This window comes from Octopus bimaculoides, chromosome 2, assembly GCF_046866305.1.
Source record: "Octopus bimaculoides isolate indiv1 chromosome 2, ASM4686630v1, whole genome shotgun sequence".
In the NCBI taxonomy this organism is placed as follows: Eukaryota; Metazoa; Mollusca; class Cephalopoda; order Octopoda; family Octopodidae; genus Octopus; species Octopus bimaculoides.
Window position 1 is genome coordinate 134,980,752 of NC_142929.1, and position 13,575 is coordinate 134,994,326.

A 13,575-nucleotide genomic window follows, 5' to 3' on the forward strand; every position below is an offset into this window, starting at 1 on the left:
TGGTTTCATAAGGAAATAAAATAATAGTTGCTTATAAGAAGGCTCAATGTAGCTTCCATACAAAGGGTATTTTTTAGTAGAAGTCAAATGGGTACTGTTTTCAGTTGGCATTCAAAAATGATTGATGAAGTAAACATAGTTAAGATAATATGATACATATGACATATACTTTGACATTTGTTGTAGGAAATCCTGAAGGTCAGTAACACAAAATGCGCCAGAATGTGCAATGTTAGCATACAAGGAAGAAAAACAAAACAAAAAAACAATTCTGTGAGTGTATATATATATATATATATATATATATATGTGTGTGTTTGTGGTGTACATATATGTTATATATATGAATAAATAAACATAAATAAGATATATGTACATATGTCTGCACAGATACACATGCACACATGCATACACACACACACACACACACATATATATATATATATATACACACACATACATACACATGTAGACAATACAGGTTTTACATGTATGTATGTATATGTATATACACATCATCATTTTTACATCCACTTCTCCATGCTTCCACAGGCCAGACAAAATATGTTGAGGCAGATTTTCTATGGTTTGACGCCCTTTCTGTCATTAACCTTCACCTGTTTCCAAGTAAGGTGATATTGCCCCATGGCCTGATGGAAAGTTGAAAACAAAGGACACTGCTTGCATGATGGTGATGCCTGTTTACAACTATCACGCGATGTCAAGGCAAGAAGACAGTAAACACACAAGCACACACCTGTACAGACATATGTATGTTTGTGCATACATGCAACATATATATGGCCATGTCGTGAGTTTGGAAGGGAACAAGTACATAACAAAGACCCAATCACTAAATGTGAATGGAGCATGTGAAGAGGAAGATCAAGGAAGATGTGGGACGAAGTAATAAAGAACGACTTCCAGATGTTGAGTCTCATGGAGGAGATGACAAAAGACTGAGATCAATGGCATTTGTGGAGGCTCCAAAAGCATACTATTTATACCAATGCCCCTGCACCTAATCTGTCCCTGATGTGTTTCTTTCTCACAACTTATTTTCCTAACACCCATCCCTCTATCACTCTTCTGACTATGGCACTAACCATTCAGCTGCTGTAATTATTTGAGAGCAGAGCTGCACATATTTCATCCTCCACCTTTTTTGTCCCCTTACTCACCCTCTCTGGAACCACCTTATTTTTGTCTACCGAACACCTCTTTAATCTCCACTTTTCTTGTACACCCTCTCATCCTACCAATGACATCCTCCATTACCTATGTTCACTTGCCAATAATTCCACCCCTATGTACCTCTGACCTCATCCTTGGCACTGTGGATCTCTCACATATCACTAACACTTCACATCGCCTGTGGTACCTCCTAATGCCTCTACCATCTCTCCCCTGTTATTCACAAGTCACCACACCACTTGCATTCATCATTCACTGCATTCCCCTCCATCTCTGCCCATCTGCCACTTTCTTTTCACACTATCACAAACTTACCCATTCACCCTGTCGACTTTGCTTATATTCAAATTCCTGTTACTCCTCTTCACCACCATCTTCTCCCTCTTTACAAGTGAGGTAGCCATGTATCTCCTCCACTGCAAGACACCAGTTCCTGCCCCACTAGCATACTTTAACTTCTGATCACCAGGCATAATGTTGCCTTCTTCAATACTATATCCATCTCAGTAAAGGGGGCTTGTCTTATGAGTTACTTGGTGACTTCACCAGTGTTGATACCAGGTAAAAAGCACCCAGTACACTCCGTGAAGTGGTTAGTGTTAGGAAGGATGTCAAAGCAGACATTGAAGCTTGATACAATCTTGTGGCATATCAGCTCCTGTCAAACCATTCAATCCATGCCAGCATGGAAAGTGGATGTAAAAGGATAGTGATATATATATATATATATATATATATATATATGATATGATATGACTGGCTTCTATCAGTTTCCATCGACCAAATCTACTCAAAAGGTTTTGGTCAGCCTGGGGTTATAGCAGAAAGCACTCGTCTAAGAGTCACACAGTGGGACTGAACCCAGAACTATGTGGTTGAGAAGCAAACTTCTTACAACACAGCCATGCCTGCACCTATACATACATATATATATATGTATATATAAATCTTTAGTTAAATATATTCAATGAGAATATTATATACTGAATTTATATTGAGTGCTCTATTGTATCAAAGTATTAATACTATTAAAATATTTATGTATTTAATACGAGCGATTATACATAGTGTGTGTGTGTGTGCGCGTGCATGCCCCACCTCACTGTTTTGACATTTCATGGTGGTTGTAAATGAGTATCTCCATCATACAACTGAACTGACCCATTCATTTTCAAACTTCTGTGAGAAAATTCTGGCCATAGGAAGATATTATCTTCCTTGGAAAGAACGGAGGGTTGGTGACAGGAAGAGCATCTTGTCTGCCCCCAACAAGTTCCATCTGACCTATGCAAACATAGAAAAGTCAAAATTAACATGATGGTGGTGATAATAGATGCGCACACTTACACACATGATGCACATCATTATCATCATTTTAACATCTATTTTTCCATGCTTGCATGTGTTGGATGGAACTTGATGAGGCAGATTTTATGCAGCCAGATAGTTTCCTTACCACCAATCCTCATCTGTTTCTAAGGTGAAAAGGTGAAGGTTGGAGGCAGGTTGGGCTTCTTTCAATTTCCACCTACTACATCCACTCATGAGCCTTTGAGGCCACAGTAGAAGATACGGATCTATTTTAAAACGGGGGCCACATTTTTCATTAATGTTTTACGTAGTGTTTTTGGTACGGAAAGACTTTCAAACTTCGTATACTTATCTATTTTGTGTTATAGAACAGAAAAATATTTTTGTATTCGAATTTATTTCATGTAAAAAATTGTCTTATTTCGATAATTTCAACCAATCACTGACAAGTATTCAGTTGTTTATATTTACTCCTTTGGCTGATTAAGCGATGTAAAGCGTATTTAATCTCCATACCTTCGTTTTATTTGCTTTAACCTTAACCCTAACCCTACGGTTAGGGTTAGGGTTAATTGTTTCAGAATCGTTTGTTTATGTAGTCGGCACTTAATGTATATCGGCTGAATGGACGTCAGTGATTGGTTGAAATTACAGAAATACGACAACTTTAACATGGAATAACTTATGGATTTCTTTTTTTTAAAAGAAGACTAAGAGAAAAAGATGTTTTATATGACACATTCTACCAGTGTTCCAAGTTTCAAAGTGTTTTGTTAATGAAAAATGTGGCCCCCATTTTAAAAAAGATCCGAAGATACTTGCCCAAGGTAACAGGAATTGAGACAGAAATCAAAAGGGAACCAAACAGTCATTAAAAGGGTGTGTGAGTGTATTTATGTTTGTTTAAAGCATTGAGAAATTTGAAAATACATGAAAATGAAGCTCATAATATATCAAGTAAAAGTACCCCTTAGATAGGAAAAGAGGACAGAATCACCAATAATTGAACCATATGTCTATTTAATACCAGATCACCACAACACCATTATGCCAAGAGAGAAGCTAGGTTTCCTTGGTGTAATGGTATACTGTCTGTGGTATAATAAGAGGCCAGCACTACTAGAGAGAGAGAGAGAGAGAAAATCTACCCCAAGTAACTCTAACAGAGGGACCAGCTATTCAAATTGAAGCAGTCTGGTAAATAAAGTGATTAAGGATACAAAGGCTGGAAATGCAGCTGGATCATCGGAGATGGTTGCTGAGATGCTTAAAACATCTGCAGAAATAAAGTATGCCTTTCATCCTTTCGGGGTCGATTAAATAAGTACCAGTTACGCACTGGGGTCGATATAATCGACTTAATTCATTTGTCTGTCCTTGTTTGTCCCCTCTATGTGTAGCCCCTTGTGGGCAGTAAATAAGTAAGAAATAAAGTATGAGCTAGTCACTCAACTAGTCAATCAGGTAATACAAGGTATCATGCCCAATGGCTAGAATAGCAGCATCGTTGTAGACTGTTACAAAAGTAAAGGAGATGCACCAGATAGAAGAAAGGGATATCAAACTGTTGAACCAAAGAGCAAATTTGATTATTAACAGGATTAACCTGGATGAGATGCTGTTTTGACTTTATGCCAACAATGGCATCAAATGCTAAATAAGCCTCTACATCTAGCATTAGTAAGGGTGTGAGTGTTGGTGATAGAAAGGGCATCCAGTTAGAGGAAATCAAATTCCATCTGACCCATATAGGCATGGAAAAAATAGATGTTAAAATGATGATGATGAATATATATACATATATGAGTTAAGCCTACCACTAGTTTCATGAGAGAAATCACTTAACAACAATTATCAAGCCTACAACATGGAACATCAGGAGTTGTTTCTATTTTGGATTAAAACTAAGGAGGAGATGAACTCCAATGTTCCATGTGGTAGGCTTGACAATTGTTAAAGTATTTCTTTCTGAACATGAAAGCAAGGGTAGCCTTAACCCATAAATAAAGAATTGTTATCCCCCAATGCTGTGTTGAGCACTCATTCTCATTGTTCAATATTAACGTGTGCGTGTGTGTGTGTGTATATATATATAGAGAGAGCCTATTCCTATTTACCTCAGATTACTTATATAAGCCTTCTTTCACCCCCACCTACATCATGAGGAAAACAGTTATCATTTAATGTTCACTTTTCCATGCTTGCATGGATTAAGTGGAATTTGTTGAGGTAGATTTTCTATGACTCGGTACCCTTCCTGTTGCCAACACTAACTTGTTTCCAAGCAAGGTAATATTTTCTCATAGTTGGACATGATTTTCATGGGACTGGAAATGAACATTACCTATATGATGGTGATGCTTGTTTATAGCCATCACGTGATGTCAAGACAAGGGTGTACACACACACAAGTGCACATGGCGGGCTTCTTTCAGTTTCCATCAACCATATCCACTTATTAGGCTTTGGTCAACCTGAGGATATAGTAGAAGTCACTTGCCCAAGGTACCCTACAGTGGAACTGAACCTAATAACACATGGTTGGGAAGCAAGCTTCTTAACCATATAGCCATACTCGCATCTATAGTGTATCTAAGACTACATTTATTCATTGTGTTGTTCTTTTATTTTAAACAGCAAGGTGTACCTTGAATAAGATATAGTTGCTCTCTTGTCTCATTACTTAGATGTTGGATATTAGCTGTGACAAACAGAAACCTCCTTCTCATAGATTTCATTTATGAAATCAGAACAAAACACTAACCTTTATAAGTACCACAAGGGTCTGAAGACATTTAAATTACATTTGTATTTAACAATTAAACAATGCTAAAATATGAGTGAGTGAAAACTTAGATTTTTCAGTTTCAGATTACAATAAAGAAAGGAAATAACAGCTTACCCAACAGTATGGGGTTTATGACGACAGAGATCAAGAATATCTGTACACACAAGCCTCAAGTTGTGTGTTGTCTTCATTTGTGCCCCTGTACAAAGACAGTAATAGAAACAGAGAGCATTAAAATCTTGCAACTGAAAAGATATATATCATATTTTTGTTTCAAAAATCATCAATCCACCATTTTATCACACATCAAATTTATCACAAACGACCTCAATTCAATTTATCGCCTGAATCAAAACTTCAGAAAATATTTAACAATTCAAGCTCCATTCATTTATATCACATCATAAAATCGTAAACAAATATGTTCCTATGTTTACATACTAATTTATCTAATTTTCTTAAATTTAGTCATTTGTTTTAACATTACAAGAGTTGTTTCCCTTTAATATCTAGCCGTTTAATTCTGAGACGATTTAAGTATAAAATTCATATCTTTAAAGTTAATTTGATATTTGTTTTCTAATTCTAGGTCTGAATGAAATGTATCAGCAAATATATTTGCATCAAATCTAGTATGTTACAATCCCATGTCAATCTATACAGCGTTTAATACCATCACCTTGTCTATGGGTGCCTTTAACGGAATCCACACAAGCATTCAGATCAGCTCTCTAGTGTGAGGATAACCTTCTCCTTTCCTCTCAAAAGTCTCAAAGGCCCAGTAGAGAGTCTCAGGCATTGTATAACCCACTGACTAAAAGATTAAAAAAAAACACTAAAAAAAAAATGAAATGAAAAATAGGAAGATATTTGAGAAGAAAATTAGTTTGCCTACCTAGGTGAATGGTGAAACTTTCTTCTAACCGAATTCGTGACCGTCCGATTCTTTCATCTTCTTCTGCTTCAGGCAGTGCTGAGGCAGTCATGGCCCGCACACGACGACTAACAAAAGAAAAATGTAAACACTTACTTAGATTTTTTTCTTGTTTAATGCCAGCATAAATGAATTTAGATATGAATTTGTATGTTTATAGAAATTTGTACATAAGACCTTGGCATGGGCACAATCAAATGATTGGTGCTACATAAAAGACTATGTGTATATATTTGACTCAGTTCATGGACTTCTTGTTTCTTTATCACATATCAAGTAAATTTATCACAAACAATCAGGATTTAATTAACGTCTGAATCAAAGCTTCAGAAAATATTTAACAATTCAAGCTCCATCCACTTATATCACATCATAAAATGAAATGGCAAATAAATACGATATGTTCCTATGTTTACATACTAATTAATTGAATATCTGTATCACCGATAATTTGGTCTCTCATATGCAAAGTGAGTAAGCACTCATCAAATGGACTCCCTAGTAACTAAATTTTATTTATCTTAAACATGCCAGCTACATTAAAACAATAATTAGTATTAACACATTTAATGCAAGAATCATCAAAAAGCTAACAAGAAATAATTGTGCAATGAGGACAAAAGTCAAATGACTAATATTGTTATAATTACTATATGAAGTACGGGGAACAACTCCAGACATATTTTGGTTTTATTACGACCCCCATCAGGTCTTCCTATGAACCCATCTGGTAAAATTATTAGTGACAGACAAAATGCTTTGTGTTAGTTACATTTTGAATCAAGATTTTACTCAATCAACTTTGCATTTCTTCATTTCAGAGTTTAAATAAAATCTTATCAGTCAAGTTCTGAAATTGAGGTATATCTGACTGTTACTTCTCACCAATTTTCTGGTCCCATGCCTATGTAAGAAATCTGAGTGGTAGGTGACAATAACTCTGAATTAGAACTGACTTGGGTCATCTAACCTATGCTGGCATGGAGAATGGATGATGATGACAATGAAGGTGATGATAATGACGATGACAATTATTCTAGTTGCTGTTGTTAATGGTAGTGGTGGTGATAATGGTGACACTTTGTCTGTAAGAACCAACACTCAGATATCAGACTTCATAGCCCATTCATTGTGCTTAATCTGTTACTGATGAGAAAATAAACCTGGTGCAGTCTCATTACAGTGGGCATCATGCAGAAAGCACACAAATCAAGAGTGGCATACAAGAATATAGTGGTGATCAAATATACAAGAAAAGTCCTTACACTGGATGGGGAGATCCTACAGTGGCTTGTGTGTCTTCATGAACCTTCATGACCCAGTTTCTGTATTCACGTTTCTGTGTTTCATGTCGATTAGATAGTTCACTAGCCCATTTACTGTTCACAACCTGTTTTAAATAGAAACAGATTAACATATGTATGTAGGTATATATCATCATCATCATCATCATCCTAATTTAATATCTTTCATCAGTAATATAGATGTGTAGTCTCTATGAACGACAGTCAGAGATTTTGAAGTTTGGCATATACAGTGATATCATGTTCTGTTCATGAATTGAGGGTGTTATAAAATTGCTTCCTCGATACAGGGAATGATCGAGTATTTTGTAATGTTAAAAGCAGAACTGAATTTATAGGTACAGGGCAAAAAGAGCAATTACAACCCCCACCATCACCACCAGGACTCTTTGCCCCTAGCCCTCTTGCTTGAGGTAAGTTTGATGAATTTGAGGTATGCTTTATTACAATTTTTAAAGCTATAGTGGAAGACACTTGCCCAAGGTGCTGTGCAGTGGAGCTGAACTTGGAACCATGTGGTTGGGAAGTAAGCTTCTTACCACATAGCCATTCCAGCACCTAAGTCCTGTGGCTATGTGTGTATATATATATATATATATATATATATATATATATATATATATATATATATATATAGACAGACAGACAGAGAAAAAGAGATAGTTCATATAGTTGTACTGCAATTAATTGTTAATCATGTACTCCACTCAAATAATCCTCAGCTTAGCTGAGCAATCCTCCCAGCCATTACTACACTTTTGGTCTGCATACCTCCAACTGTTTCACTGGTACCAAAATAATCCCTCCTTCTTGAAAACATACTTACACCATCCATATACCCTCCCCCATAGAAGTTTCCTTTCCTAAGCTCACACACAAAATATTGAATAATGATGTCCAGTAACTTCCTTAGGGAGTTATTCGGGCACTAATACTGAAAACATTGTCTGCAAGTAATAGTTTGAAAGGAAAATCAGCCCAGCTGACCCTATCTCTCTCCAAACTACTAGTTATTATCAGACCCATAAATGCAAGGTGCTCTTTCTTCTACGAAATCAGTGGTTCTCAACCAGGGTCCATATGGCCTCTGAGGGTCCATATAACATTTTTGAGGATCCACAATATTTTAAGGGCTCCTGAAAAAATTTCGTTTTAGATGTATGTATTGGTGTGTATTGCGAGAAACAGCTAGGTTTCTTTCTCTGATGTTTTACATAGTTCAACTTACGTAAGTTAATGTGAGTAAAACAAAATATGAATCTTGAAAGCTGGTGGTCTGCCGGAATAAAACAGTAATCAAATGGGTCCATAGATATAAAAATGGTTGAGAACCCCTGTACTAAATAATTGAGTGTGTTTAGTTGAAGGAAGAGCCACTTGTCAGTCAGGTAGAATAAAGCAAGGAAGTTTATATTGAATTTTATCTCTTTTATCTCTTACTTGCTTCAGTCATTAGACTGTGGCCATACTGGAGCACTGCCCTGAAGAATATTTTAGTCAATGAATTGAGCTCAGTACTTACTTTTTTTAAAGATTGGTACTCATTCTATTGGTCTCTTTTGTTGAACCACTAAGTTATGGGGACTTAAACACACCAGTTGCCAAGCAGTGGTGGTGGACAAACATACACACATATATATGTGATGGGCTTCTTTTAGTTTCCATCTGCCAAACCCACTTACAAGTAGTGTCATCTACTATAGCCTGAGGCTTTATAAAAAGATACTTGTCTACGGTACCATGCAATGGGACTAAACTTGGAACCATGTGGTTGGGAAGCAAACTTCTTACCACACAGCTACATAGTAATGTAAGTCAACATAATATAAAGTGAAAGTGCGTAAACATTCTAACATTGTCAATATTTCCAAATCCAGTATTTCACATAGAATTTTTGGTCCTCCAAAGAAATCTTGGTGTACAAGTCAACCTACATTTTTTGGGTTATAAATTTTGATCTGAAAAATTTGACTTGTATGCCAAAAAAAATACAGTATACCTTGATCAATAGCTATATTAAAAGTTTCCACTTGTGGCTAAAAATTCAAACATAAAACTTTTAAAAGATACAGATAAGGAAATAATTTTATTCTCAAATGCAGGACAATGCTTATAATATAGCATGAACAAAATATGGATAGTTTATCCGGTTCATGCATTATCCTGCGTTTGAGAATAAAATTATTTCCTTATCTGCATCTTTCAATACATCTCAATGCTTCTAAAGCAAACTTTGTTTGTTGACTTTCAACATAAGTTGAATTTAATAAAACTTTTAATTTTCAGTTTCCACCCACAAATTTAAACTGATCAAAAAATGAGATTGATCATAACATTTTCTCCATGATCATGCATTACTTATCTTTTGAGATATAATAGTTTAATGGCTAGCATGCTGGCCATAATTGTTGTTGATCCTAAGATTAAACCTTACCGTACTTGCCTCAACAAGGAAATCATTAACAACTGCATCAACAAAGGGGTGGCTATGAGGTCTCTTTGCAATAAATATGAACTAAGTCCCTTTAAAATCACTCACTTGCCAGCCTGATAAAGTTACATCATCATCATCATCATCATCATCATTTAATGTCCACTTTCCATGCTAGCATGGGTTGGACGATTTGACTGAGGACTGGTGAACCAGATGGCTACACCAGGCTCCAATCTGATTTGGCAGAGTTTCTACAGCTGGATGCCCTTCCTAATGCCAACCACTCCGAGGGTGTAGTGGGTGCTTTTACGTGCCACCGGTATGAAGGCCAGTCAGGCGGTACTGGCAACGGCCACACTCAAAATGGTGTATTTTACGTGCCACCTGCACAAGAGCCAGTCCAGCGGCACTGGCAACGTTCTCGCTCAAAAGTCTTTACACGTGCCACGGGCACAAGTGTCAGAAAGGCGACGCTGGGCACAGGTGCCATCACGCTTTCACTTTCGCTTGCCCCAACAGGTCTTCGCAAGCCAAGTTTCGTGTCTAATGAAGGAGATGACGTTGGCATGGGTGCCAGTCGTCGAATTTAGTTAAAAAAAAAAAACTACTAAACACACTTTGTCAAGATGGGATGTTTTTGATCATGTATAGATCTGCTTAATCAGGATTGATCTGGGGCTAAACAACAACAACAAACATTAGCAGTGTCATATAGGGATCTTAAACAGGCCTAGTTCAAGATGAGTCCGTCTGAGAAACCTTATTCAATATGATCTCTTTTTTTAGTCAAAGTTGGACCTGATCAAAATATTCTAGCAATCTTATATTTTTTGCTAGGCATAGTGTAATGTTCTATGTTATAGTAGATAGTAACAAGAATATACATTAAGAATCTAGACATAGCTAATTGTTACTAATATTGGGGGGGGGGAAAGACAAACAAAAAAGTTAAGATACAAAAAACCCAAAAAACTTTAACTTCACACCTGTGTTTGCTCAAAATGATGTTGTGCAATTTGGTTTATTTGTTCATCAGAGTATACCGTTCCGGCTTTCTGAAGAGCATCTTCCATTTCTTTTTGCTGTCTGTGAGAAAACAATATTAAAAAAAAAAATCATATAAAATATCTTATTCTTTATACATGTTCTTTGAAATGCAGCCAAACTGGAGAACTGCCTTGAAGGGTTTAGTTGACCAAATTGATCCCAGTATTTATTTTAAGTCTAGTATTAATTCTATTAGACACTTTTTGCTGAATTACTAAGTTTTGGGAATGTAAACAAACTAAAACTGATTGTCAAGTGGTGAGAGATGAACACAAAGACACACACCCATCAACACACACACACACACACACACTCATCAACACACACACAATGGGCTTCCACACATTTTCCATCTATCAAATTCACACATATGACATTGGTTAGCCTGGGGCTGTTGTAAAGAACATCTAATGAAGTACCACACAGTGAGACTGAACTCCAAACCAAGTGGTTAAGAAACAAATTTCTTAACCACACAGCCATCCATGCACCTATTAACAGATTACTTATTAACATCAAGCTGGAGAAGAATCAAAGATTGATTTTCATATCATTTGAATACAGAACTATCACATATTAAATCTCAGCTTTTGGTCTTCAGAGACAAATTAAAATTCAGTTAAATCTTGAACTATGATATTTAGCTTTTGTCTCCCTATGTTGATAAACAACTTTGCCTTTTTCCTTCTGTTAATATCAATACCATAAATATCAATGATGTATTGGGGGTCAGTTCACTTGACTATTATACGTCTTCACTATAAATTGGTCACCTTATACTAATATAAGAAATCAATATTAAAACAAGTGAACTCTGAGATAAAACACGACAAAAACTCAAACAGCTTGACCTAAATATTTAGTCTTCTCTTATATCTTCATTGAGCTTATGCACACATTGAAACATGTGTGTGCAGTTACATGCATACATGTATGAATGTAAGACTGCTAAGGTATTTAAGGGGGATCAGAAAATATAATGATCGAAATATGTAAGCATAAAAAGAAAAAAACATGAAATATAAGATTAATAGTTTTCAGTTACTCTTTAATAATCAACTAAAGAAATATAATTAATATTATTCAGTGACTGCAGTTCATCTTTAATGATTTACTTGTTTTCTTCTAGTCTCTAAGAACTTTTGATACTGCGTCCTATGAAATTCTGCCAGTGAGAGAGATTATGTCCCTTAGCTAACAGGATTTATCTGATATCTTGAGATTATTATCAAATATCACTGTCTCTAGAAAGGATTTGTTAGTAAAACTTAGAATTCTAAGAACAGTTTTTTTTTTTCCACTTGCTGGATCTGGAAGTACCAATGATATTTGCAGGCTTTCTTAGACTAGTGAGATTGATAGCATTAATGTTTCTTTGTAAGTTAACACCTATGAGGAGGGCATGAGTAGGGACAGAATTCCAGGAGGGAAGGACTGAACTGAGTCATGAGTGTGGGACCAATAAGTTTGGACACAAGAAGGGTGAGGATAAGAGGAAAGACAAGTGTGTCAGGAACACTTGAGTAGAGATGGCATGGAGTCTGTCAGTCCGAGCAGCAAAAGCCATTATAGTAGCAAGAGAAGAGAAAGAAGAGACAAAACACCTATGGGTCAGAGGCTGGAGTGTATTTGTGAGTAAATCTATGCCAATCAGTCAGGTGGGCCTTTTCTGGATGTTGTCATAATGTCATTCATCGTAATGATTTCAGAAGCACAAGGATACATGGTTTGGTGGAGGGGTACCATCAAGTTAATTGATGATGCCCCACCCCTCATATTTGACTCAGGTTAGTATTTATTATATTGACTCTGGAAGAATGAAAGGTATGTTACATAGTTAGATGTTGTAATACTGGCTAAATAAAGTCACATGATCAAACTTTCCAACCTTGCTATAGCGAATGGTTTGTCTTCAATCTAAATACATTTCTATATTTACTTCAGTCTATTTTTCTGGAAAAAGTAGATAATTTTTTTCAGTTCCTAACTTGATTAAAAATTTGAAAATTGGCCAAAAGCATGTGTGTATATATATATATATATATATATATATATATATATATATATACACTATATATACTATGTCATTTTACTATCTTTATCTTATGATATTTACTTTGTTTTATATTATACTCATTTATTGTACTTTTAATTATTAATTTTTCTATATGTGATAGTGGATTTTCATCAATGGGTTCTTGAAACTTGGTTCTTTTCCCTAAAACTATATATTTTTATATATATTATAATCTATAAAGCTCAATTTAATTTTAATTTTTTATAAATTGATTTTAATTGAGTTTTTACCTGTAATTTAGGATTTTGTCCCTAATATCATTATTATTATTATATATATATATATATATATATATATATATATATATATATATATATATATATATATATATATATATATATATATATTATTAAATCAAGGACATAAAATCCTCTTAATGGGATGTCAACATCCAAGCACCCTGGTTTTATCGAGTGTGTCAGTGAAAAATCAAAGACAAAATGTCCAATTAGCCAGATTCAATAGGAAAATTTTATTTGATTTCTC

The 13,575-nt window shown here is 35.3% G+C and overlaps 1 protein-coding gene across 2 annotated transcripts in view; it reads right to left on the reverse strand.

Moving 5' to 3' along the window:
* Positions 1-13,575, reverse strand: part of LOC106880132 (FERRY endosomal RAB5 effector complex subunit 3) — a 147,675-nt gene that overhangs the window by 18,930 nt on the left and 115,170 nt on the right. For both annotated transcript variants that reach the window (XM_014929955.3, XM_014929954.3), the window contains 4 exons: positions 10,952-11,051; positions 7,493-7,617; positions 6,189-6,295; positions 5,408-5,492 (listed from right to left, as the gene is read on the reverse strand). In XM_014929955.3, the coding sequence (XP_014785441.1) occupies positions 5,408-5,492; positions 6,189-6,295; positions 7,493-7,617; positions 10,952-11,051 (417 nt within the window). The remainder of the gene's footprint in view (positions 1-5,407; positions 5,493-6,188; positions 6,296-7,492; positions 7,618-10,951; positions 11,052-13,575) is intronic.